General features: G+C 45.2%; 3 protein-coding genes across 3 annotated transcripts; all 3 read left to right on the top strand.

Annotated features, from left to right (window-relative positions):
* Window positions 1-1,484, top strand: LOC105933183 (apolipoprotein A-I). The gene is made up of 3 exons (XM_012872607.3): window positions 1-110; window positions 209-353; window positions 477-1,484. The coding sequence occupies exons 1-3, from the start codon at window positions 71-73 to the stop codon at window positions 1,078-1,080; spliced, it is 789 nt and encodes a 262-aa protein (XP_012728061.1). The 5' UTR covers window positions 1-70; the 3' UTR covers window positions 1,081-1,484.
* A 1,194-nt stretch (window positions 1,485-2,678) lies between these two features.
* On the top strand, window positions 2,679-6,372 carry LOC105933177 (T-box transcription factor TBX1-B). The gene is made up of 8 exons (XM_021321516.2): window positions 2,679-2,762; window positions 3,621-3,795; window positions 3,903-4,004; window positions 4,673-4,844; window positions 5,015-5,170; window positions 5,305-5,372; window positions 5,660-5,769; window positions 5,969-6,372. The coding sequence occupies exons 1-8, from the start codon at window positions 2,756-2,758 to the stop codon at window positions 6,127-6,129; spliced, it is 951 nt and encodes a 316-aa protein (XP_021177191.2). The 5' UTR covers window positions 2,679-2,755; the 3' UTR covers window positions 6,130-6,372.
* Window positions 6,373-9,270: 2,898 nt separating this feature from the next.
* LOC118556578 (beta-secretase 1-like) lies at window positions 9,271-25,849 on the top strand. Its single transcript, XM_036149674.1, has 9 exons — window positions 9,271-10,132; window positions 15,210-15,298; window positions 16,242-16,458; window positions 19,461-19,598; window positions 20,032-20,166; window positions 20,265-20,366; window positions 20,505-20,654; window positions 23,138-23,309; window positions 24,419-25,849. Exons 1-9 carry the CDS (start codon window positions 9,782-9,784, stop codon window positions 24,655-24,657), a joined length of 1,593 nt encoding a protein of 530 aa, XP_036005567.1. The 5' UTR covers window positions 9,271-9,781; the 3' UTR covers window positions 24,658-25,849.
* Window positions 25,850-26,982: the final 1,133 nt, after the last annotated feature.

Here is a 26,982-nt window from a genome sequence, read left to right as displayed (position 1 = left end):
TGTGTATGTTTCTCTCTCTCTTCCTCTTTAACATCCCTCCTCTCTTTTTTTTCCTCCACTCCAGACCACCATGATGAAATTCGTGGCTCTCGCTCTTCTCCTGGCAGTCGGTGAGTAAAAAGAAAAAGACTCTTTTGCGGATTTTGTGACGTTCCGGGGAGACCTGCCGCACGTGTTCAATGTTTTCTCTTCTTCCACGTGCTTCCAGGCTCCCAGGCCGCTTCCCTGCAGGCTGATGCCCCCTCCCAGCTGGACCACATCAGGTCCGTTGTGGATCTCTACCTGACGCAGGCAAAGGACGGTGCCATCAAAGCTCTGGACCAGCTCGATGACACTCCATACCAGGAAATGAAGTAAAAACAAAAAATCTTGGCACTCGTTCTCATTCTTTAACCGTGTTTTTTTTTTTTTTTTGTTTATCAGATTCACGATTCAATTATTTAACCACGTGTCCTTCCGCCTCTGTGTTCTCCCAGGGCTAACCTGGCTCAGCGCCTGCAGGACATGCACAGCAACATCAAGGCGATGCAGGCCCAGGTCTCCCCCATGACCGACAGCTTCGTCTCCACCGTCGCCGACGCCACCGCCGAACTCCGCGCCACCCTCACGGCCGACATCGACGCTCTGAGAGCCGACCTGGAGCCCAAGCGCGAGAAGCTGAGGGAGGTGCTGGAGAAGCACATGGAGGAGTACCGCACCCACCTGGAGCCGGTGGTCAAGGAGCACTACGCCAGGCACAACGCCGAGATGGAGGCTCTGAGGGCCAAGCTGGAGCCCGTCATGGAGGAGCTGCGCCAGAAGGTCGCCACCAACGTGGAGGAGACCAAAGCGGCCCTCATGCCCATCGTGGAGTCCGTGCGCGCCAAGCTCACCGAGCGCCTGGAGACCCTGAGGGCGGCGGCGGCCCCTCACGTGGAGGAGTACAAACAGCAGATGATGCAGCTCTACAACCAGGCGCAGGGCGTCAACGCCGAGGAGCTCACCGCCCTGAAGGAGAAGCTGGCTCCGCTGGCAGAGGACATTAGGGCCAAGCTCGCCGCCATGGTCGGCGTCATCACCGAAACCTTCAACAAAAACTAAATCCTCTCTTTCCCTCCCTTTAACTAACCTCGCCTTCCAGGCTGATCCATCTAAGCTGTCTCTTATGCTCTTTCTACCCCCCCACCCCCACCCCCCGCCTCCCTCCCACAAACAGACCACCTCAGAAGTGAAGCTGGTGCCTAACTTATGAACGAACATGGCGGAACTTCCTCTCCTCCGAGCACACACGCAAGCACGCGCACAGAGGCACATCCACACTCAACACACACACACATACACACGCCAGCGCGCCTTTGTCTTTTCATGCCATCTGCTAACATGTTGTGTATGAATTGTGTGTGAATTGCCACACGGGCTTGAATCTCTGTGTAATAAATGGTAACTGTGCTTTGATGAAAAAAAAAATACAGCTCAATAAACATCTGACTGTTTATAAAACTGTCCTTCCTGGAGTCCTTTCATCTTTACACTATATATATATATATATATATATATATATATATATATATATATATATATATATATATATATATATGTATATATATATATAGATAGATAGATAGATAGATAGATAGATAGATAGATAGATAGATAGATAGATAGATAGATAGATAGGTAGATAGATAGATAGATAGATAGATAGATAGATAGATAGATAGATAGATAGATAGATAGATAGATAGATAGATAGATAGATAGATAGATAGATAGATAGATATTTGACATTCAGTGTGGAAAATACATCTTGCTGCCCTGGAGGGCCGCTTGCAGGTCAAAAGGATTTGGAGAGGTCAGCACTGATCACAAAGGTCCCTTTTGAAAGAGGCAAATTAAGACAATCAGTTAGGACTGGCATTGTATGAGATATTCCTGCCCGGTCGTATTGAAAGCCATGATTAATGAGTTGATCGGAGAGGGACTTATTAGTACTTCACTGCTTCGGGTCTCCCTCGGGCGGCAGCAATCAACGCCGTCCCATCACAGTGCCGCAAGAGGCCGAACACGCGACGTCACGACGTGAAGGCTAAAGTTTCTCAAAACTAAAATGAAAATAAGCCCCATTTATCGGGAATTGATGGAAAAAGATGGGTCTGATCATGGCGTGTGCTGGAATTCCACCTTTCGTCAAAAAGGCTTTGTGCCGGGCATCGTGTGTCAAAGAGGCTCCAATTAGCTTGCCGTTGACAAGCCGGCCCTATGAATAATAAAATAAAACGGAGCGTTTCCGTCCTCGTCTGTCCGCACCCGGCAACAGCGAACCGTTCAGGGGGTTATCGGTGTGCAAAGTGTTGATCCGGCCGAGGCCTCAGGCTACGAGTCGCAATCATGGTCTTCGCTGCCTATAGAAAGCACGGCGCCCGCGTGCTCGCTGCTCCCGCGGCCCGCTGCAAGCAGGTGCGTCCAGCTTTGATTAGTTGGTGTCAGCGTCGCTGCGCCAATGGTAATGGATGGGGCCAGCATGGAGGTCCCCAGTGAGGCCTCCGCGGTGCATAAAAACCGGCCCGTTTCCCCCCCCCACGGCCACAAGCGGACGCTCAGAAGAGCCTGGAAGTGCGAGTCGAGTTGATGCGGGCTGCTTCCTCCGTGTTACAGAGGAGACGTGCGGGTTTGCAGTCAGATTTCAAAACAAACAGACAAAAAAAAAACTGAAAAGGATTGAACAGAAACTGTAGAAGCAGAAACAAAGACGACTTGATTGGTAGACGCTGAAAGGATGAACGGTAAGAGTTTTCTGAGTGCTTCATCGATGCTATGACAGGCACGGGTCGTTTCTCCCCTTCGCTATTTCGCGCCTTTGCAGTTGTGGTCACACCTAACTTTTTCTGGAGACCTGTGGCATGGAATGCTTTTTTTTTTTTTTTTTTTTTGTACAATTCGTACCGGCGTTGACAAACTGCAGATGAAAGTCGTTTTCTAAAATCTAGTCAGAGTGTAGCCTACTGTTCGTAAATGCGGTGATGTGACGCCGATAAATAACGAGTTTAGGTTTGATCAGAGGTCATAACCCCTGGTGTAGGAAAGGTAGCTGGCACCAATTGTCAGGAAACTTCCTGTTTTAAAAAAAATATATTTTTTTCGGTCGCTTTAAAACATTTTTTAAAGTAAAACGTCAGGCGTTCAAATTTCCTCCGTGTCGTAATTAATACATTAGACCAAAAAAATAAGTTTTCCCGTGTTTTTCTGCATTTTTACATGGTGTACGTAAAGTATATTCATTTGTATGTTGTGAATTGTATGTTCAGAAAAATACTGACTTTGTTGGAAAAGGTAGAGGTCTCAGAAATATTTACAATTGATACGCTTGGTGTTATAGGGTTAAACAAAGAAGCAGAAACAGGCTGTGATACAAACCTTTCAGGCAATATTATCAAATTAAATGTAATTCTATTGCAGATTGTAACATTTATTACCATGTATCTAGAACATTTATGAGAATAAGTAACTATTAAGGAGATTAACTGACACAATCTGGTTCAGTACATGTTGTAAGTCATGAACTGGGGTGTAGGGAAGAAAAGATGTTAGCTGTAGGGAAATTGTAAAGACGTACGTCGAGGTTTACCTTCTTCTCCCCTCAGGTCTTGTGCTGTCTCAGGGCTGTGAGCTTACCTTGCCTGGCTGCACAGATGGAGGGCCGCTGTTCGGCAACAAGGCCCCCCAAGTGTGTGGGGTCAGAGTTGAGCTAGAGATGCAGGCACTGTGGCGGCAGTTCGACCAGCTGGGCACAGAAATGATAGTTACCAAATCCGGAAGGTGACTAAAAGCCTCCGGAGCAACACATTTCCCTTCACTGGGCTCTTTCTGACGCGTCTCTCCCTCTGCCGTCACGTTGTGTTCCCTGTTCATAAAAAACAACGCAGGAGGATGTTCCCGACATTTCAGGTGAGAATCTCCGGGATGGATCCGTCGGCCGAGTACGTTCTCCTCATGGACTTCATTCCTGTCGACGACAAGAGATACAGGTGAGGGATTTATTTAAAATAATAAAACAAAATGGATCTGACCGCGCCTCGACTGGGACGAGCGCCCTTTGTTACTGCGCCGTCTTGAGCGTTTCCAACTCATATCAAAGGCAGCTGAAGACGTCGAGTTATAATCGATTTAAATATTACTGTGTTTGTTTTTCGACCATTTAGAATTTTTCAAACGTGCTCTTCATCTTTCCAATGAAGGTTTTGATTTAATCGGGTTCTAATGTTGACCCTGTGGTCTGTGAAAGGTGCCATATTGATAAACTCTATTTAAAATTTACCATTTAAAATTTACTACAGAAAAACTGACTTGAACTTAACCATTTGCTTGCTTACCCTGGACTTATTTAAAAATTAAGAATAAGAATAAGAATAGCGCTATTGTAGGGGAAATATTAAAATATTAATTTCATGTATACATTTATTTGCAGCCATGAAACGGTTTCATATCCGATTTATATCAGGCTAGAGGAGATGAGAACATATCCTCTTGTTTTTTTTTTTGTAAAAAAAAACCCTGGACTGGTGACCTGTCCAGGGTGTACCCCGCCTCTCGCCCGTTGACAGCTGGAGATAGGCACCAGCAACCCCTCGTGACCCCAATAGGGATAAGCGTGTTGTGAATTGGATGGATGGATGATAATAATAGTGTGTTTCAGATATGCCTTCCACAGCTCCTCCTGGTTGGTGGCAGGGCGAGCAGACGTCGCGGCCCCGAGCAGGATGCATTTCCACCCGGATTCCCCGGCCCCCGGGGCCCAGTGGATGAAGCAGACCGTGTCGTTCGACACTCTCAAGCTCACCAACAACCTGCTGGACGACAATGGACATGTCAGTGGGATTTCTTGCTGAGTTTAAAATTTGGTAACATTTCATTTGGAGTATAAACATTACCCGTTTTGCTTTGACACTATACATTTTTTTTTCTTTTTTTGTGCAAAATATCCCATAAAGACGGCCTCGTTTCACTGTTGTTTTTCCTCCTGCTCTCTTTTTGCCAGATGATCCTGAACTCCATGCACCGCTACCAGCCGCGCTTCCATGTCGTGTACGTGGACCCGGCGCCAGACAGCCACTTAAACGCCTACAAGAACTTCTGCTCCTTCTCCTTCCCGGAGACACGGTTCATGGCCGTCACCGCCTACCAGAACCACAGGGTGAGAACCGGGTGGGCTTCGTGAGGCTGCATGCTGACGGGTCGTTTAGGCCCTGCCGTTCGCTGTGCGTGAAGTCAGTAGGGGATTTCAGAGAACCGTCTGTGTGCAATCCTGCCCCTCCTCTGTGCTTCTAGATTACTCAGCTGAAAATTGCAAGCAACCCATTCGCCAAAGGCTTCAGGACCTCCGACCCGCAGGCATGGTGAGTGTCCGTCCGTCCTTGGCGAGCAGCAGAATCCTGATGCGGTCTTCTTTTTCCACCGTTATCAGCTGCCAAACGATAAGGCCGCAGGTTTGATCACAGCTAATCTTTAACTTTTGTACAGTCATACAGTCTCCCGTGTCAGGGAGGGTAGTGATAAAGGTACAGTAGATAAAAAAAAATAACATTCATCTTCACAAATGTGCGTCAAGGGAATGGGATGCCTACTAGGTTCTGAAGGTGACAATGTAACCATGCAACAAGTGTGTACTTACATCTGTGTGCAGGGAGGGCACTGCAAGATCCCTTGAAGCATCCTGTCCACCAGATGGCAGCACAGAGCCCCTTTCCACCAAATCTAGGGAACAGGGAACTTGCCCTTCAAAGTCTTCAAGCAGTAAGCATTTTACAACCTCTTACATCTCAGCTCAAATGCAGATTTTTAATTATTTGAAGTCGTTCGACTCATCCGGCAGTATTCCGACTCTCACTAATGATTTATTAGTTCTATCACTGAACATTGCCCTATAAGACGTTTCAGTAAACGTCAGGGCCCAACACGGACTGGTTTGAGCAGTTTTCCTCTTCACTTGCAGGACAGATAGGTTCATCCTCTGCGCTGCTGCAGGAGTGTGAGCTGCCTCGCCATAAGGAGGACTCTGTGGAACTGGGGAAAAGAGACGGGACCGGCCTGATGACACATGCACATTTCCTCCATATCCCTGTGTACTGGGACTACGCCGGATCATCCCATTAGGAAGTCGACCTGTCACAGAGCAAGCCAATGAAAACCAGGCGGTCCAATTAGACCCTTGATGTCCTGCTTCTTCCCTTCTTATATTACTGGATATAGTATGCTTATGGTAGTTTAGGCTCCTGGTCTCCATCACAGTTAAATTATTTATCAGACCTTTAAAAAAAATAAAAAAATATGTGAATGAACGCTGCTTCAGGGGTTGCATAATGACGTACACTATTAATAAAACCTCTGAGGTTTCCCAAGAGCCACAGAGCCGCGGTTTATTTAGATATATTGGGCAATAAAATCTGTGTTAAATTACTACTTTTTTAGTTTTGTAAAAAACTGAGATGTATTCAGATCCATTCCCACGTATAATGTCACAATGACTTTGTTCAGGTTTATTCTGAAGTCTGTTAGAACTACATTAACAAGTAAATAGATAAAGGCACGTGTTAGCTGCGAACGTCCTCAAGCCAACACTTTGTTGATGCACATTTTGGATTTAATTTCAACATTCAGTCATCTCTCTTGTCAAAATTTGTTCTGGGCTCTGGTTAGTGGCCCAATCCAAGACTTTTACTTTCCTCTCTTGAATCGTACCTTTGTTGGTTTTGGACGTTCGTTTGAGCTCCCTGCAATGCCGACACCTTTCTAGTAATGTTTTGGGGCTACACCCGACTGGCGTTTGGAACTGTTCATATTTACATCCACCCTGAAGAAAAACTCAGAGCATGATGCTGTCTCTGCCCACCCACCAGGTTTAAGGGATTTTTAGCCAGGGCTCAATGTTTTCTCTGGAAGAACTAAATTCTGTGTTCAACCCTTAGTCTCGACAGCCTCTCGGATGATGGTCTCAAGCTAAGAGAGGACCCTATCTGTTGCTGCACACTGCTCATCAGCTGGCTAAAAGAAGGCTGCAACAGCTTACCCTTGATGAAAGGGCAATAAAGGCTAAATCAACTGGTCGAACACATTTCCCTATCTGAAAAATATGTTAAAAAAGAGCCTCAACCATCATTCATTCATATTGAGGTAACACCTTTTAGAACTACAGCTGGAAAGCTACAAGCAGCACGTCAGGGAAGCAGCCGACCACAGGCTGTACCTCGGCAGACTGCCGGGCGAATTAGCTAGCTTACATCAGCTTCTTATATCCAAATTATTTTAAAAAACAGGATGGCAAAATTGTATTATTCCACTCAGACGGCACTTGGAAACTTTTGGTGTTTATTCCATGTTTTTGCTTAAGTCTGTGTATCAGAATCAAAACGAAGACATGCAAATGTTCTGGGTTACTTTATTGAATGTTTAACAATCAAGCTGCCAGGATTTCAGTGGCCCTAAGAATAACTGCTTATTTTTAAATGAAAGAAACTGGACGATGTTTTGCATTTAAGTTTTTTTATTTTTTTATTTTTTTTATTTTATGTAATGAACTGACACCATAATAATTTAAATTAAACTTAGCACTTTGAGACAAAACCCTGCAAGGATAAGCAGGTATAGATCATGGCTGGCTGGATGGATAGCTGTGAGAATCTCATACTGGCTGATTCCTAGGTAATAAAAATGGTAATATGTATTCCTGATGTATCATCATAGCATTTTAGCACCAATGAAAGCAATTAAATGAAGTCAGTCTTCTGGATTTTGGCTAATTTTGTTGTCATATTGAGAGTAGAGATCGAGCAAATGTACCTCTCAAAATCTATCAAGAGGGTGAGAGAGAACGGAGAAATTATTGGAAGTATAAAAAAGGCACACAAAAAAAACTTCATTACCCATGATGCTGCGCTTCTCTGGAGGTCTCCTGGAACGGAGGCAAGAGCGCAAACTGACAATGATTTTGCTTTCAAAATAAAAATAAAACTGCTGTTCAACAATTTTCTTTCAGTCACAAGGTTACAGCGCAGTAGATTAAACGTTTCATTTCTTTATGTGAAAATTATGACATCATTGCCATGTTGTATGTCTCCTTTAAATAGCTGTTAATAGCTTAACGTGTTTTATGTCGTCTGTGATGTTTTATGGACACTACGAGAACTGCTTAACATGGACAGTCCGACTCGTTATGAACACCTCAACGGGAACGATCACGCTGAAACCGGAGGAAGCGGAGCCTGGCCAAGATTGTACAGGGCCTTGAACAACATTTAATTGGGGGACCGTCTGACTATCATCCCTCACCAAGCCTCAGCTAATATCTACTTTGTTGTGCATATTCAAACGTTTATGCAATAAATGTCTAACGTTCTAAATTTTTTCACCATGATATTTTTTCCTCTGTCATTTATTTCATGTTGTGGCTTCTAGGACTCAGAAGTTAATCCTGGCTAATCAATAGATTTTTTTATGTTCACAAATGAATCACATATATTGACCGTTTCTCTAACACAAACGATGGGGAGTTTTTTTCCCCCTATGTTTCACACGGATGCACACACAAGTTCCTTCTTTGCTCCTCCACCGAGTGAGACTGAGAACAGGCTAAAGGGGAGGGGTGCGGGAGACTACACGTGTGGTGCTTGTTGTCGACACTGCCTTCACATGAATGCCTATGGTGCACAGTGGTCCTAAGGGGTCTCACAATGAGACATTTGGAAGACGTGACTGGTGACTCAAAGTGACTTTAAGGCAAAATAAGAGTCGGCGATATCTGGAGGACCTTTTTTGATGACAAAAATGGTAAATACAAATGTAAATTTGGCCAGAGAATGATGTCTTTCAATTCAGAGTAAGTAAACATTTTTAAAAAAAGAATGAAGGCAATATCAAAGGACAAACAATAAAGACGTAGCTCAAACACGTGAAAAGAAATTTTAAAGAGGACCTATTATGCTTCCTTTTAAACAAGTTAGAACAGATCTATGGGCTATACAAAATAGGTTCATTACATTTTAGCCCCAAATCATTCTCAGATAATGAAAACGGCTCCACAAGATCTGGCACCCTTCAAATTGCCTTAAACCCAATCTCTGCTTAGATCATGAATGTTGTCAAAACGAATGATGCTGTATTTATTACTGGCTACACTACGAAGGAGCACCACAGTGCGCCGAATAAGGTAGTTTACTTTGAAAAATCCTCTAGGAAACAGTTTGGATTTGTAGTTTAGCTTGGCCTTTTTGATGCGCGTCCCCTCTCAGATCCGAAGGATGCGGCGGAGTAGATGGAGGAGGAGGAGGAGGAGGTGAAAGACTGGAAGGCGGAGAACAGCATGAACTGGACGGAAAATAGGGAGGATGCGGATTACTTTAGCCTACAGGTCAGTCTGCCTTCCGGCGATGGTTTGGCTCGTTTAGTGCGAAGATGTCCGGCTAAAGAGACCCAGGCCTGCGGTTTGTTGGTACCCGGAGCAGAAGCGGGGGATTTATGCGTCGCCTCAAAGTGACACTTGGGAAAGCCTGGGCGTTAATCGTGAGGGCTGTTTGATGTCAACCATAGGTTGGTGTGTACCATTCAAAATCAGACAAAACACATTAAACCTCGTGCCTTTTCGCCTTGTGGGTCAGCTGCCATAATGGTTTTAGCCGTCGTTTTAGCATCATCATCCCCACCTGACCTATTCTCCCGTGCTGCTTCGCTCTGGATGTCAAACTGAAAGCAGCGCCACAGAGCCAACGCCAGAACAATACAGAAAAAAAATCCCACCGAGCTGCGCTCAGACATGAAGGAGTCCTCGCCACAGGCTCGCTGCTTGACGGCGCTGGTCGTGTGGACGGCTCTGTGTGTGCTCAGCCGCGCGCAGCCCGCACCTGACTCTTCGGGCCTGTCTCGAGCCATCCGCGTGCCACTGCGGCAAGGCGCTCGCGCAGAGCAATCGCCGCCGCCGCCTTCCGCCGCAGCAGCCGCCGCCGCCTCGAAACGGGGACGCGGCACCGCGGGCGAGTCTCCTGCGCGCAGGCGGAGAGGAGCGTCAGAGGGCGGCGTCAGCTTTGTGGACATGATAGACAACCTGCGTGGGAAATCCGGTCAGGGATACTACGTGGAGATGGCCGTGGGCTCTCCTCCGCAGAAGGTAAGACGTTTCTGCTACGTGTAAGGCCACCTTTTGACCTGTTCACACATGTACACAACGAAATGAATTTAATTACAATAATTCAATCACAATAATTTAATTGAATTTACAGAATCTAACTCTATACATCTACACAGACAGTGTGCAGACCTGATTAGGGGTGTCCAAATTAACCCAGGGGCCATATCCGGCCCCCTATATTGATTTTGTGTGCGGCCCCTCCCTACTGCAGTTCAACTGGCCAGCACAGGTGCTTAATGCAGATGGGGCTTTTTTTTTTTTTTTCTTAATTATTATCAACACATTAAAATCTCACAACGGAAAATGTCAGGTGAGAAAAAAATATTAGTCTTTTACTAACAGTCTGCATCTGCTTTAATTTCATAGCATATAGGAGTCCATCTATTTGTTAAGTTTTACTCACAGGCGTACATTGGAGCACGCAAATTAAATGCTTTTAATTATTTATTAAACTTGGAAGAAATGTTCTTAAAGCTGAGATATACTTTTTATTTTTTCGATGGAGCCCAAAAGAAGTTTCAAACAGGGTGCCTTTCTTTTAATTAATTAATGAATTTGTTTATTTAACAGGGACGGTACACGGTAATGAACGTTTCCGTAAACGTGTCAGTATTAGCCACATGGCTAATTTTCCACTGTTGCCCCCCTGCCGGGTGTATAAGACCAACAAATGCTAAAATTACAAGCGTTTAGTAAAACATAAAGGCCGACAACAAATCTTAAAGCTCTGACTTGTTTTTATAATAGTAATAAGGCAAACCAGTAAACCTTCTTAAGTTTTGGATATGGCATGATTTACACATTCCTTTCCTATAAAATAAAATACATAAATAAAATAGATGTTTAATCGTTCAATTAAAATATAGCTTAGTTGATGAGCAGGTCAAAAATATTTTTTTTACTGTATAATTTATGATTTTAGTTTAAAAGTGATATATATTCTTTTGGCCCCGCTAGTACTTTTGACTTGTTTGGACACCCCTGATGTAGACTTTGACTGTCTGTGCTGTGCATCATTTATTGTGACATAACTCCAGCAGAGTTATGTTATAACATAGTATTACATTTGTCATAATGCTGGTTATGATAATAAGCATAGCATGAAATATTGTATCTACGTTCATATGTATTGACTACATAAAAAAGCTTTCATATGAATTGAGGCACTAACATGCTCACCCTAATGGCCCGCAGCAAATTTATGATCATAAAGGGAAATCACTGCAAACTGTCTTCCCTCCTACAGGCATTAAAGTGAACATTTCCACAACCATGTCAGCACTTTCAAGTTAGACTTAAAGCGTCCTTCAGATGTACCTTCTGACTGTCCCCCGTCTGCGGGTTGGCCCCCGCCATGACAGACGGCCTGTGTGTGAAAGGCACTGAAAAGCGGCAGACAGATAATGGGACCATTAATTCTAGCGGCGCGAGGACTGCCAGCTGGGTGCAGCTGCGGTGCACAGGCTGGCACACAGAGGGTGACGGGCCAGGAGAGGGGAATCGGACCGAGATGTGTCGCCGTGGGGCGGAGGCGCGGGAGAAACGACCGGGAGAATGAAGGCTGAGGAAGGAAGAGGGTGAAGTGAGCCAGGATCAGGAGGAAAGATGCAGGCGAAGAGGGACAGAAAGCAAAAAGAGCCGGGATAGAAAGGGGAAGGAGAGGATTGGTGCAGGAAGAAGAAACGTGACAGAAGCTTGATGCGGGGGTCCGATTTGAAATTTCGCTGGAAAGACAGAAGCGAACTGTTGGGAGCCATAATAAGCCTTAGTGGGGGCTTCAAAGTGCTCCGTGTAAGTGACACCAGCTCCGAGGGACACCGATGCTTTCAGAAAAGGTAGAAGACAGATGCGCCGCGTAGAGACGCACCGATCACTGCGATCTGGCCCATTTTTTGATCGCAATCTTTGGAAAGGCCTTACTTTCCATTGATTGTTTTACCGGTGTGTGAGTGTGTGTGTGTGGGGGGTCATTACATTGCATGGGATTGTGACAGAAGAGCTGCAGTATAACAAGGCTTTACTATTTAAAAAACAAAGACGGCAGAAAGACAAAGCTGACATTTGGCCCTATCCTTACCATCTCATAGTAAGTTACGTGTTATGGTGGTTAGCATCACATCAGCAGCTGTCCTAAGGCGAGTTCCCATGAGAGTGTAGATCCTTACCATGACATGAAAGGGCGCCGGCATCTCCAAACCCAGCATGCTCGTTGGCAGACAACGTTGGAAAGCCCAAACGGAGCACTTTGACTGCAAGACACTCATCCTTCTCGTTATCTGTTGAGAGTCTCGGGATTTGAATGAGCTACAGCTCTTGAGATTTGTCCTACAAAATCCATTTTCCTTCTAAACAGCTCCTACGCCTCTGTACGGCCTTCGATGTTCTTTGTAAAGAGATATTGATGCTGAAAATGGCTAACTTGGTTTCCTCCAGCAGACCAGCTGCCACACCGAAGAGTGTTGTTAGCAGACCTTGGGTTGCTGTCGTATAGTTTGCAGCAAGGTCTGATTTTTTAGATTCGCACCCGTCGACCAGCAGTCGGGGACCATCCAGCCGAGATTTGACAGCTTCCATCAGCAGCTGTGGGGTTCAGGGAACCGCCAGTCAAGTGGAATTGCTAAAGCTTCTCTCAAGAACCAGAGCTTTTCTTACCTAGATGGCTCTAATCAAGTTAATTCTTAGACTTGGTCTTCCAGGATCGAAGTTGTAATGTTTTTTCCAGAGGCTGCCTCAGTGTTTAGAAACAAGAATGCAATTAATGCACCGTCCGTGGAGGCCTGGATCCTACCGGCATCATGACCTCTGACCCTAAACAATCAATATGAATGCAGTTACTTGAAAAATGCAGACGTTAGTTGGTGCCCGTTAAAGTCTACACAGCCTATTTGCTGATCCCTTTGCTTTATGGCTTAAAATAAAAGTCTCATTTATCATTTTTGTTATTTGTAGAGCCAAAATATAATGGATTATGAACTTCTATGTCTTAGATCTTAAGTCGTTTCCCCCAAATACTTGGATGGATGGATGCAGAGGGTCCCCTCTTGTCACAACACACACCTCTGCTGGCCTCTGATGACATCTGGCTTGTCTTCCATGTTAGAACCAATTATAACTGGTTTGTGATAAAGACATAGGCGGTTACTAAAATAGTAATTTACTTTTTAAATCTGGCCTACACAAGATGAGATTTAAAGGTTTGCCCAGAAGACCACAGGTAGCTCAATCTGCTAGCTGTCCTCCACCAGGTAGGGCTGTCAGGGTATTAACATTTCACACTCGATGCCAAGAAGACCAAAATAAACTGGGCTTTTTTCAATGAAGATCAAAACCACATAACCAGTAAGGCAAAATTTGGCAAGGAAATTTTATTTCTATAGCACATTTCAGTACAAAGACAATGCAAAGTGCTTTGCTTTACATGATTAAAATATAGGAAAATAAAACAGAATAAAAGCAAGTGGGAATAAAATGTAGAAACAAAATAAAATAAAACATGGGAGAACAGAAACTAAAAGCAAATATTAAAAACAGTTGGACTACGAAGTTGAACTAATGATGTTTAAAACAGCTTAACTAGAACAGTCAAAGGCAATCCAAACAAAAAACTCAGGCTTTCAGCACTTTTACAGTTTTCTGGAAGTTTGTTCCAGATAAGTGGAGAATAGGAACTAAATGCTGCTTCTCCGTGTTTAGTTCTGGTTCTAGGTATGCAGAGCAGGCTGGAGTCAGAAGACCTTAGTGGTCTGGAGGGTTTATACGCTGATAACAAGTCTGTGATGTATTTAGGTGCTAAGCCATTTAGGGATTTATAAACTAACAGAAATATTTTAAAGTCTATTCTCTGAGATACAGGGAGCCAGTGTAAGGACTTTAGAACTGGGGTGATGTGCTCTACTTTCTTAGTCTTAGTGAGGACGCAGGCAGCAGCGTTCTGGATCAGCTGCAGCTGTCTGATCCACTTTTTAGGCAGACCTGTGAAAACACCATTGCAGTAATCAATTCTAGTAAATATAAACGCATGGATTAGTTTTTCAATAGGACCATGGTTTCAACATTCCACTTAGTAAGAAGCCAAGGAGTCAAGGGGTCTGCAGAACCGGTCCTCGCTGCTTTGGGACACCTGAATGAAACAATTTGGACATTAGCGGGACCGTGTAGAGCTTAACAGAACGCTGACGAGACCATTCAGACATCTGATTTGGGGGCGCGTTGGGAAGTGGCATGACACCCTCGCCCTCGCAGACAGGAGTGTGAGAACCCCAGGATGCAGCCTTCAGTGTCCTACGGAGCTCCTATTGTTGAAGGAGGCAGCTCAGACCTGCACAGTCAGCACTTCTCTGTCCAAGAGAGGAAAGACACGGGGTCCGGCGTTGTGACCCGCTCTGGTAATGTCCGAGGGGGCAGCTTTTGTAGATGGAATGTGGATCAATGGTGTGGGTGTGCAGCATGTGTGTGCAGTAGAAAGAGAAGAAGGTAGACAGCGTCGGGGTTTATTCTGGGATGTCAGGCCGGGCCCCTGAGACAGTAGCCCTTCTCTGGGTATTTTAAGACCCGATCCATTATTGAGCAGCTCGTTCCAGCTCTGCGGCCGCCCTGTCCGGGTGTTTTCTGCGCCAACGTGCCTCTCCCCCGCCACCGACCGTCCTGGCCTCACGTTGGATCCGTCACCCACACGGGGCGGAATCCGAAAGCCGACATCCGCGCACCAATAGAGGAACGGCGAGTAGTATGCTTCTGCGCTCCATTCACACATCCGCCGACTGTTTGGACTGACTGCGCAAAATGTGATACTCGCACAGAGGGTCAGACAGAAGGGGAGGAAATGACAAGGTGGGGGGTGAGTAGAATATGCAACCTGAGAGGTTGGGAGGGTTGGAGGGGAGGCAGAGAGGGGACTGACAAGGACATGTGGGTCAGAGGGAAAGAATTGCAACAATAGAAGATGTGGAGAAAATAGCTGAAAGGCGTGAACTGAACAAGAACACATTAGGATGTATTTAGAGTCCCTCCCTATTGCACAGTAACCGGTCCCTTTGGGTCTCTCTGTTTTCTTTAGCTAAATATTCTGGTGGACACAGGAAGCAGCAACTTTGCCGTCGGGGCAGCTGCACATCCCTTCCTGCGCAGATACTACCATCGTTCACTGTGAGTTCACACGCTGTGCCTGATCTCTCTCCCCTTTTGTCACGTTCCAGCCGCAGGCTTCAAGGTTTTTTTTGTTGTTGTTTTTTTTTTATGTGGTAGATCAACACAAAGTAGTGCACAAATAGACAGGTGGAGGGGAAAAAAAAGCTAGCTGGTTCTTAAAATGTGTATTCATCGCCGTCAGTGCTACCGGCTGCCATCAGGTGTCACCTGACTAGGATCCCATGTGTTATTTAGCCTGCCTTTAACTGCAGCGGCTCTGTGAAGGCCTCAAAGGGTCGTTGAACGAACGTCAGGGATGAAGTTGAAGTAAAAAAAATTAAAAAACAACAGCGTAAATCCAGGAAGAAAATCTTTTAGGGCAGGAAAAACCGGAGACGCGGGGGGGTGGAGGTTCACCTTCCCGCAGATCGATAACTCTCAGCCTCCAGCCAGAGCTACAGTGGAAAGGTTTGGATCGGCATGTCTTAAAATCCAGGTTTAGAACTCATGGGGAATGTGTGTCAATACATGAAAGTTGATGTTCCCTGATGCTATTCTTTTAGTCTGACTGGCCTCGATCTCTTCTACAAAGACAGGTGGACTAATGTGTCGGTCTCTGTCTTTTAGCCGGTAGAGACATACGCCCCCAAAAGGCTGGCAGCTGTAATTGCACCATGCGGTGGCTGAAGACAAATGCGCACCACACTTTTCAGGTTTTTTTTTTGCCCTTCCCTTCCCGCTTGACAAATATGCGCTGCTTTGTGTTGCTTAGTCACATGAAAAAAAACAAACAAAAAAAAAACAATGAAAGCCATTAAAGAGGTTAGTCGCAGCATCAGGGAACGTGGAAAAGTTCAAGACTGCTGAATAATTTTTGCCAGACTCCACAATCAGGAAGCCACAGAGGCCACACGCTTATTTGCAGAACTAACTTTGTGTGTTGTCTTGTGTTGGTGCACAGCTCCGGTTCATACCGAGACCTGGGCAGGAGCGTGTACGTCCCTTACACCCAGGGCCGCTGGGAGGGGGAGCTGGGCACCGACCTGGTCTCCGTGCCGCACGGCCCCAACGCCACGCTGCGCGCCAACGTCGCCGCCATCACCCAGTCGGACCGCTTCTTCATCAACGGATCCAACTGGGAAGGAATCCTGGGGCTTGCCTACGCTGATATAGCTCGAGTAAGCTGGGAACAGTTTTAGCTTCAAGCTGCGAGAGATTAACTCTGCTGCTCACAGTTATGTGAAATGAAGTGAACCTGAAGTCATTTTCATGGAGGTTGCACCGTTGGGGTTCATAGAATCCAATAAGCCCTTTAGAGATTATTTATCAAAGGATTTGTACCAACATTTAGTATTAAGGCGTTCAAGAAGACAGGGAAATCTCAAAATTTTCTATTTTTAGCTGGACTGTGAAATCAAAATCAAAACCAGCAATCTGTAACTGGAGGGGTCGGCCCTTAAAGGCGAACTACTGACTAGGAAATTTGGCCCTGACTGTAGTAATTGCCAGCAGTTATTCCCCCCTTGCAATATTATCATTTATAGTATTTGTTCCCTGCTGGTAATAGCTGCAGCTCTAATGAGCTGTGTTGGTTAAGATGAGTTCCACGACTAGTACCAGCGCTTTGCGTGACTTTATTCATGCATCGATCTTCTGGATTCCTCTGAACAGGGCCGTTCTGCTTTTTTTAATCATGAACTGCTTGGAGGTGAATTAAAGATATAAGTTGTGATTTTCTCAGAGCTAATTTATGCAAAACAGTTGCAAGATTTCCCCTCGAAAGTAAGAGCTCGATGACTGTTGTGTTTGCCATCGTGGACCCAGCTCAGGTGTTCCTTAGACCTGGGCGGACCTGCTATTCTTAATGGGAGCCCTTCACGTTAACCTTGACTCTAATATTCTCTTCTTTGCTTTAAATGTAACAATAAAGCCTGAAAGGTCGCATGCCCTCTCCATCAAACGTAAACTAACAGGAGTCTCCAGGAGGGTTTCCTGGTACAGCTGAGGCAGGAAGCTACGGCTTCATGCGTTCTGATGCGTCTAACGTTTCTCTTAAACCAGTGCTTCTCAAATAGTGGGGTGCGCCCCCTAAGGGCGAGGGTATGAAGGTACTGCAGGGGTGGTGCAAGAACAGCCTTACCTTTTTTTTCATCCAGAAATTACAGGCGTTCTAAATTATTCTAAATGTGACAACAGCACCCCCTGCTGTTTGGTCTGTACCTGCATCAGTAGTATGATGAATACTATTTAATAAACTCTTAAAGAAAGTGCAATACTTAATGTGACTGAATTTTGCCTTTAATATTAATGGCTTGATATTACTTTTGCCACAAGAGGTTCATAGATAGTTAAAGGTTTACTGCAGGTACGAGTCGGGCTAAAAGCCATTTATATTGTTAATATTATATAGTAAAAAAAAGTGGTAATGTTGAAACATTCTAGCTGTTATAAATTTTTAAAGGGATTCCGGGTAATCTTCAGAACGACAGCTTTAATGCTTTAATCACTGAAGTGACCATTTTGTCAGCTGATGTGTGTAAAGAAAATATATGTTTTTTAAATGGGAACACCGACATCGTAGTGCTTTAGCTGCGGCCACAGTTACAAAAGCAGTCCTAATGGGTCGCTTTTAAACCAGATGATCCGGCCCATTTATCTTTCTGACGGCGGAAGCAGGATAATGTGTAAATGAGAGAAGCTTCACTGGAAATGAGGCAATAATGAACTACGCTTTTTTTTTTTTTTTAGCGCAGAGACAACGACCTTATTAGGTAAGGCTGCAATTTAAAAAAGGCCAGGTTGTAAATACTGTGAGGTGATGTTATCTGTTTGCTAATTGGTGAATAATGTCACAACCTAAAACATTATGAAACTCGCAGAGAAAATATGATTTATGAACAAAATGAGTTTATGTTGGAGACGTGAGCTTTGTTCAGAACATCCAAACAGGGAGCTATGAACATGAATTAGTTCAATTTAAGCCTAGCGGGGTCCCATTTCCATCTGTTAACATTCTGCCAACGCGTTAACTCTCGTAATATTATGTGACCCTATCAACTGGTACTGATAGAGCTGCTCAGAGGTAGCTACTGTGTTCCAACTAGATGGATGCAATCGATTTCTAAACATTTGGGGAGGGCACAGATACACTTTTGCATTTTGAGATTAGAATCTGAGATGTAAGTAGAGGAGAAATCGATGTATGTCGACAGTCTTGCTACAATCGTGAAACATGGTTGAACGTTCTTAGGCTACGTTCACACTGCAGGGAAAAAGCGGCACAAATCCGATCTTTTCGCCCCCAAAAACATCTGATCGGTGCCACTTCCGTATGTGCTACTAATTCTGATACGTATCTGATTTTTTTTTCAAAGCGTCCGCTGTCTGAACCGTCCCGTCGCATTTTACCAGTCTTTGACGTCTCTGGCTACATCCACACACAGCAGCAGCAGTCAGCGCTCCACAGAAGACCGCTGTTAACAGCTGCTTCCTTCTTACCTTACTTCGTCTTGCTATGATGTGCTCTTAATTGTCGGCTCAACAGCTTTCTAATAACAACAAAGAGAGATGCTGGCCTGTAGCCGCGTGTTTCTTTAAACAAAACCTTATTGAACACTTCTAGAAACAATTCGATTCACCATTACTACTGTAAACAGTGCGCTGCTCCGTGACGTCTCCTGTTTTCCGTGCATGCGGGTCGCTTTGCGGTCTTGAACCGTTCAGACAGCAGTATTATGAGGGTCCGTTTAATAGTAGTATGAACGGCCACCTCAAAAAAAATCAGATTTCAGCAAAAAATCATACCTGAGCATCAAGACCTGCAGTGTGAACGTAGCCAAAGTATGGGCCTGTTCAGCCGCATTCAGTCAGGGATTATATGCCATTGTCAGTGAAGCAGTAAATGTAAGATTAAACAGGTCATTTTAAAAAGAAAGAAGTCCTTTTTTTTTGTTTTTATTGATGTTTAGACAGATGTCGAAAACTAGCGATGTCACGAACTGGGAAGCTGCCCTTCACTGTAACCCCGGCAGCTTCTCAGCAGAAGCGTCAAGAGGAAGCAGCGTGTAAAACTGGAAGCTAAAACCCATCGGTCATCCACATGGCTTTTCCAACAACAGCACTTCTCTCTCTCTCTTTCTCTCTCTCTCTCTCTCTCTTTCTCCATCTCTCTGTCTTCCAGCCGGACGAGACCCTGGAGCCGTTCTTTGACTCTCTGGTCCGTCAGACCTCTGTCCCCAACCTCTTCTCCCTGCAGCTGTGCGGCGCAGGCTTCACCCAGAACCAGTCCCTGGGGAGCTCCACAGTGGGCGGCAGCATGGTGACACACACACACACACGCGCACACACACACACACACACACACACACACACACACACACACACACACACACACACACACACACACACACACACACACATCCTTGTTTAAAGGACAAAGCGAGCGCCGTGTCTTGACTTCCATAGACTTCCATTCATTTTCAAGCCTTTTCTATGGCCTAACCCTGACCTTCACCGGTTTACACCCAACCCTAACCTAAACCTATTTCACACCTTAGTCCTAAACCTAACCCCTAGCCCAGGAAAAAAAGGCGAGGACCAAAAAAAGCTCCTCACTTTACTCGTAAAATGAGTAAAACATGTTCTCGCTCAGCTGCAAGCACAAGAACACACACACACTACACACACGTGAAGCATGTAATGTTCTGCTTCCAGGAAGCACTGTCTTCATTTAGTTCTCCCCGTGCTTTTAGATCATCGGTGGAGTGGACTCGTCGCTGTACGTCGGGGAGCTCTGGTACACTCCCATCCGCAGGGAGTGGTACTACGAGGTCATTATTGTCCGGATCGAGGTGAACGGGCAGGACCTCAACATGGACTGTAAAGAGGTACCTTTTTTTTTGTTTGGAGATGAGGAATTAGAAATTCTGATTATGCATCCAAAAACGCGAGGCAACAAACATGCAACACACGTTGTCATCTGCAGTACAACTATGACAAGAGCATCGTGGACAGCGGAACCACCAACCTTCGACTTCCTAGGAAGGTCTTCCAGGCTGCGGTGAAGGCTATCGAAGCAGCCTCCTCGGTCAGTCCGCTGTATACCACGCATACGTCTTTATTTTCCTCGTGTCGTGCTTTGACGGAACACCCCCCTCATTTCTCTATGAACTTAAACTGACCCAAAATTTTTACCCAGCAACGAATAAATGTTCCTGTTTTGCAGACCGAGCAGTTTCCCGCCGGGTTCTGGCTCGGGGAGCAGCTGGTGTGCTGGCAGGCCGGCACTACGCCCTGGCACATCTTTCCGGTCATCTCCCTCTACCTGATGAGCGAGAACCGCAACCAGTCCTTCAGGATCTCCATCCTGCCGCAGGTGAGGCCGCCCTCGGGTTTCCGGATGGGCATGTGCTCCCGCAGAACACCGCACAGGTCAGAATGGACGGACCGTGCGTTGCAGTCGATGTTACGTATCTCAGTCCCGTGTAGGTGATTGGAGACCACCCACGTCTAGCTCTTGGATTTTACGATTCAAGGGGACGTGTTAAAACAAAAGTGCAATTCACGGCAAGACTCAACGCTTGATCGTTTAATCCTTCTTCATATTAAAGCTCCTCGCGTGGGAAGAAAAGAAGCAACTCTTTTTCGGAAAAAACACCTCTTTGTGCTTTCAGAGCCAGTTAAAAGTCGTTAAAACTCTTCAAAGTAGCTCCTGCAGGCCTCAGTAGTCACACACACCTGTGGACGGCTCGTGACCTTCGCGCTGCTGTGTGTGACGCAACAATACGAAAGCTAGAAGCTTTCCGTTTTAACTTCTGCTGCAGGTAAAAACCACACTGCAGCGTACAAATGAGCGCCTAAACTGCTGGCTAAACAACCGTGTGGGAGCTTAAAGTATTGCGGGGGTCAGAAGTTATCGCCCTCCAGTGGACATTTACGCTATTACATCTGTCATTTCTTTCTGCGCCGCTTGTTTATCAAGGGGCAACTTGTGTGGCCAGGAGCAAAATATGAAGATCCATTCCTGACTGTGCCGAAGTCCCTGAAGTGTTCCTTGTCTTAACACAAGCGGCACGTTCGGCTGAGGAAAGACAAGAAAGTATGAAATTATCTGATACCGGAGGACGTCTGTAAAACAGAAGCCGAGGGCGAAAAGACGACGGGTTCTGCTGCGGGATATAAGGAGCCCAAACACAGCTCAATTGTTCTGCTTCCAAAAAGAGGTTTTCTGGCTAAGCGACAAAGGCGGCGTTTGTCCGCAGCATTGTTTACGCGCACACATTCTGACACACCCGCGTGTGTCAGAGCTTTGATGCAATCTCTGTTGCGTCTAAAAAAAGGCACAATAAGAAGAATCTGAAAATACAGCTTGGCAGAAATGTGCGCGCAGGCACTGCTGTGAAGAAGTATTTGCTCCCTTACAGATATCATCTCTGTTTTTTGTCACAGTCGAATCTTTTGGAGCTTTTGATATCAGACAACGATGAGCTGAGCCAATGCAACAAAGCAGTTTAAAAATGATGATTTCATTTATTAGGAAGAAAAAAGCAGTTTTCCCCCTAAACCTAATAATGGCTTTTGCTGGGTCCGTCTATCAGCTGTTATCCAGGTCCTGAAGCTGCAAAGCAGGCCTAGACGATAAGCTATCGCCGCCATGGATCGCCGTCTGTGTGATCATCTTTGTTCTGAAACGCTCTGTTAGTTTTACTACAGGTGTAGCAGGATGCTCTCCCATGGCTGCCCTTATGGGCCAGTCTCTTTCCTATTGTTGAGCCATGAACACTGAGGTGAACCGGGGCGAGCGAGTGCCTGCAGTGCTTTAAATGACGTTCTGCATTCCTCTCTGACCTCCTGGGTGAGCCGCCGGTGCTCTTTTTAGAGTAGTTTTGGTAGGCTCGCTACCTCTGGGAAGGTTCACGACGAATGCTTAGATAAAGACTCTGACTGTTGTTCTCTGGAGTCCAGAATACCTAGAAATGACTTCTGATGGATATCGATAACTCGGTTTCTCCTCTTTTCTTGAACCGCGCACTGCAAAAACGGAACTTAAAATAAGTAAAATGTTCTTAAAATTAGTGTATTTGTCCTTGATTTGTGCAGGTAAATAAGACTATTTGCCAATGGAATAAGATTTTTGCACTTAAAATAGGAACAACTCATCTCCATCACCTTATTTCAAGTGCAGGATGTCTAATTATCTTATTTTGGGGGTCAAAATACTCATTCCATTGGCAAATAATCTTTTTTACTTGCTCAAATCAAGGACAAATACACTAACTTTAAGAACATTTTACCTATTTTTAGACCCGTTTTTGCAGTGCGTGATTTCAGGGGCATGCCATGTTGCTCTTTGAGATCTTTTAGCCCACTTCGTGTTGTCAGGCAGGTTCTAAGTATATTTTTTGTTGTTGTTATTCTACAGCCCTGTCAATAAAGTTTGTTTAGTGAAAATCTGACTTATCAAAGTCAAGCCAAGATCTAACAGGAGGTGAATGCTTTTTCACATCGGGTTATGTTGGTTTGGAAAGTCTTTTTTTCCCTCCTTCATACGTTAAATTATTTAAAAACAGTTTTTTTGTTTGTTATTGTTGTCTGATACTACATTTATGGTTTTGTGATATGAAACATTGAAGTGTAACCAAAAAGCAAAAACAGATGAGATCTGTAAAGGGTCATATAGTTTTCACAGGCCTGTAAAAGGGATAGCTAAATCCACATAAGATTTTGAGGCAACTGATAATGTCTACAGGAACCACAGATTTTCTTTTTTTTGTGTTTTTTAAAGTCACAAAAAGAACCTTCACCTGAAGCCACATTTACATTTTATTTGTCTGTTTTGTGTTGGTTCTGTGTGCGCAGCAATACCTGCGGCCGGTGGAGGACGTGGCGTCGGCTCAGGAGGACTGCTATAAGTTCGCCGTGTCTCAGTCCACCACCGGGACGGTGATGGGAGCCGTCATCATGGAGGGCTTCTACGTGGTGTTCGACCGAGAGAAGAAACGCATCGGATTCGCCGTCAGCACCTGCCACGGTGAGGAGGAGAGGACCGACAGGGGATGAAGGAAAGGCCTTTAGCCGGTTTTCCTGTCCCTCGACCTTTTTCTTATCGTCTTCAGCGTGTTGAGTGTTGAATTGAGTTTGCCAGGGAGCAACAAGTCTGAAGCGTCGCCGCAGGTTCTCATTCGTGCGTCTTTGAACTCAAGCTCGGTCTGATTGGACGGATCTTGGTAGATGAAGTTTAAAAGTCTCCTCAGGTTCTCCGTTAAATTTTAGTCTGGACTTTTTCCACTAACTCTGACCAGCCTACTGGTTCGTGCTTCTGAAGCAAAGCGTCCCCTCAGCATGATGCTGCCACCACCATGGTTCCCACAGGAAACATTAACAGTGTTGGTTTCCCTCCACGTTTGCTTGCAGGCCAAAAATCTCCCTTTCCATCTGTCCAGCACTCTTTTGCTCTCTCCCCTACAAGGCCTGTGGGGAACACACCAGAACCTCTTATGGCTTTCTTTTAACGATGGCTGTCATCGAGCCAATCTCTGGATTTGCGGAGTGAGCATCTAATAGTCAGATCACCTGAGGTGTGGACATCCCGTTCTTATTTGGGAGTATCCGAGCAAAGCGGATCCTTTTATTTGGTAAACGACATTGATGGTCATGGATCCTTTTTCATGAACTTAAAAAATGATACTCTGCGCCGGTTCGTCACGTAATATCCCCGCAGAACAGATTGAAGTTTGTAAAGTGACAAAACCTAAAAATGTTCCATTGGTATGAATGTTTATTGCAAAGCTTTGCCGTTTTAGAAACAGTCCACTGCAAAAGGGGAACTAAAAGTAAGTGACATTTTCTTGAAATAAGTGTATTTGTCTTTGATTTCAGCAGGTAAATAGGATTATTTGCCAATGGAAGAAGGTCGTTGACCCCTAAAATAAGATATTTAGATATCCTGCACTTGAAATAAGATGATGGAGAGGAATTGTTCCTGTTTTAAGCGCAGAAATCTTATTCCATTGGGAGATAATCTCATTTAGCTGCTCAAATCAAGGACAAATACAACAATTTCAAGATTTGACTTATATAATTCCCTTTTTGCAAGAACTTAGGCGCTAATTCACCCCCTTTATGTCCTTCCCTCCGCAGTGCACGACGAGTTTCGCACAGCCTCCGTGGAGGGCCCGTTCCACGGCGTCGACCTGGAAGACTGCGGCTACAACATCCCGCAGACGGACGAGTCCACCCTGATGACCATCGCCTACATCATGGCGGGAATCTGCGCCCTCTTCATGCTGCCCCTGTGTCTCATGGTGTGCCAGTGGCGCTTCGCCCGCTGCCTCCACCCGCACGGGGACTTCGCCGACGACATATCGCTCCTAAAGTGAAGGGACGGGGCGGCCGAGACGCGGGGCCTGGGGTTGGGGAGGGGAGGGGAGGGGGGTTGCTCCTTTACGAAATGACGGTGCTGTCCCCGGAACGCTTTGCAAAGATTCTTCAGGAATTCAGTCGAAATCACGGACACACCCGCAAACAGAACCTTGCCGCCATCGGGCCGCTTGCAAGGATAACAAGAGCCATTTTGAACTTGAACAGGAGAAGAGATGGTGCTGCTGTCAGTGTCCCCTTTCTCTGTTTAAGCTTCTATGCAGATCAGCGCGATTTAGGGAACTGGTGCCGGGGTGGGTGTGGGGGTGGGGGGCTGGGAAACGCAACACACGCAAAAGAATCCGTTCTTTGAAAGAAACGACGCAGAGACAGCAAAGCGCGTTGAGGGTTCCGATCGGGAACGAGCGGTCTCTTGCCTTCGATTGGGTAAATTTGAGAAAGAACCGAGGATGCGCGTCAAAGACGGGGAGCGGCGGTGGTTCGGGTCGGCATGACGTCAACATGTGAACGTGTGGGTCACACGTGTGCTTCTGTAGCTCTTTTTATTTGTGGCTTTTCGAGTGGACGCCGCCGCGTATATGTGTCTGCACACGAAGAGTATGGGGTAAGGCGTAAAGAACTAAAGAAGTCGTGAAAATGCCGGTGAAGAATTCCTCAAAAAGCTAATGCGTACGCATAAAAGAGGCCGTTTAACGAAATATAAGGTAAAGCATTTATTGTGTGTAAGCTGTTTTTTATTTGCCAGATATGGCCAGAGGCCAGTCGCACTCAGCGTCAGATGTCATTTCTTTTCTTCTTCTACTGTTTAAAGCCTAAACGTATCTTACTGTACATAAACTTTGGGGACCCCGGATGGTCTATTTGCACAGACACAGATCACGGGCTGCTTATTGCTCCTTGATGGTTTGCACATGTAACACGTTTTAAGATAACAGAGAATGAAGAGGGCTCCTGTCACAGATACACAAACCGCCCGGTGTTTTTTTTTTTTTCCTAACTGGGACCATATCTGCTTTGAAAAGGAAACCAGCCCAAAGTATATTATTCACTGGGAAACATGATGTCTGTCTATAAGGGACAGTTGGTGTTGTGTCCATAAAAGCTGTACATAGATGAACCCAGATCTGGTTATTTATCTGTCAGGTGCTGGCAGCTTTGTTGAACCAATAAAGTACTTACTGTAACTCTAAAGCGTCTCCTTTATTTACATCCTGGAAGCGTAATCTCTTCAGAAAATGTTAGAAAAATCCCACCTTTTGCTTTATTGGTTTTGTTCAGTGGGGGAGAAAAACTCCCACGTTCAGAAATAATTTTTTTTTTTTTAAGTAAAGTCACGGGGGCTGTTACGGCCTGTCGGCGTCGCTTTTCACCGTCCACTCTGCCTCCTGACGTGTGTGGTGCTCCGCTGCCTGACCTTCTCTGCTCTCCTCTGAGCTGATTAAGAAATATTTATTCTACGTACCTTTAACTGTTGCATGGTCTCCCATTTTCTGTCATGACTTTGATAGAACAATTATTGGTACCCATAATTATTATATTATATCAATTATTAGGGCTGGACGATAATTCAATAACAATATATATCGATCGATAGACGTATATCGATGACAGAAAAAAAGATCAATAAAAAGTTCAATAGTATAACAATTTTCCTTCCTTATGCATTCTAGCCTATAATGTAGATTAATACTACAGTGGTTACATCCTCCCAACCAATCACAAACCCAGACCCAGGAACGCTCCGTCACTAAGCCACGCCCCCTTAAAATATGCTGGTGAAGATTCTCAGTCATCCAGGTCATGGTCCTTCCAAAAAAGTAAAAACAAACAACTGGACTTGTTTTCCGTAGTGAAGACGTTTCGCTTCCTCTCCAGGAAGCTTTCTCAATTCAAAAAGTCTGGAGTAAGGTGGAGTAACAAGCTTTATACCATTACCAAACAAAGGCCTTGTAATGGCTTAGATAACATGCAAATTCAACCGAATCAGGTCCACCCCCTTAGTAATGGGCGGTCGTTGAAGACATTAAGCCAGCAGATTGGACAGAAACTGGTCCACACCTCTGTAACGAGGAGTCGTTAGAGTTGTTATTGGCTTGGCTTAAAGGAACAATGTTTTAATCACCTGAATGAGGGTGAGAGTTAAGTTGACGATTGGCTGGAATTAATCCTATAGCTGTGTTGTAAGTTTTTGAGAGTTGTAACCTAAGGCCTCCTCCTCTGTTTAAGGTTGGTCTTTCTCTCTTGACGTAGATGGCTTCCTTCACACCCCTTTCAAACCATTTGTCTTCTTTGTCCAAAATGTGAATATTTTGGTCCTCAAAGGA

Source organism: Fundulus heteroclitus, chromosome 18 (genome assembly GCF_011125445.2).
Source record: "Fundulus heteroclitus isolate FHET01 chromosome 18, MU-UCD_Fhet_4.1, whole genome shotgun sequence".
Classification (NCBI taxonomy): domain Eukaryota; kingdom Metazoa; phylum Chordata; class Actinopteri; order Cyprinodontiformes; family Fundulidae; genus Fundulus; species Fundulus heteroclitus.
The sequence above is the reverse complement of the archived record's forward strand: the minus strand, read 5'-3'. Positions and strand labels throughout refer to the sequence as shown.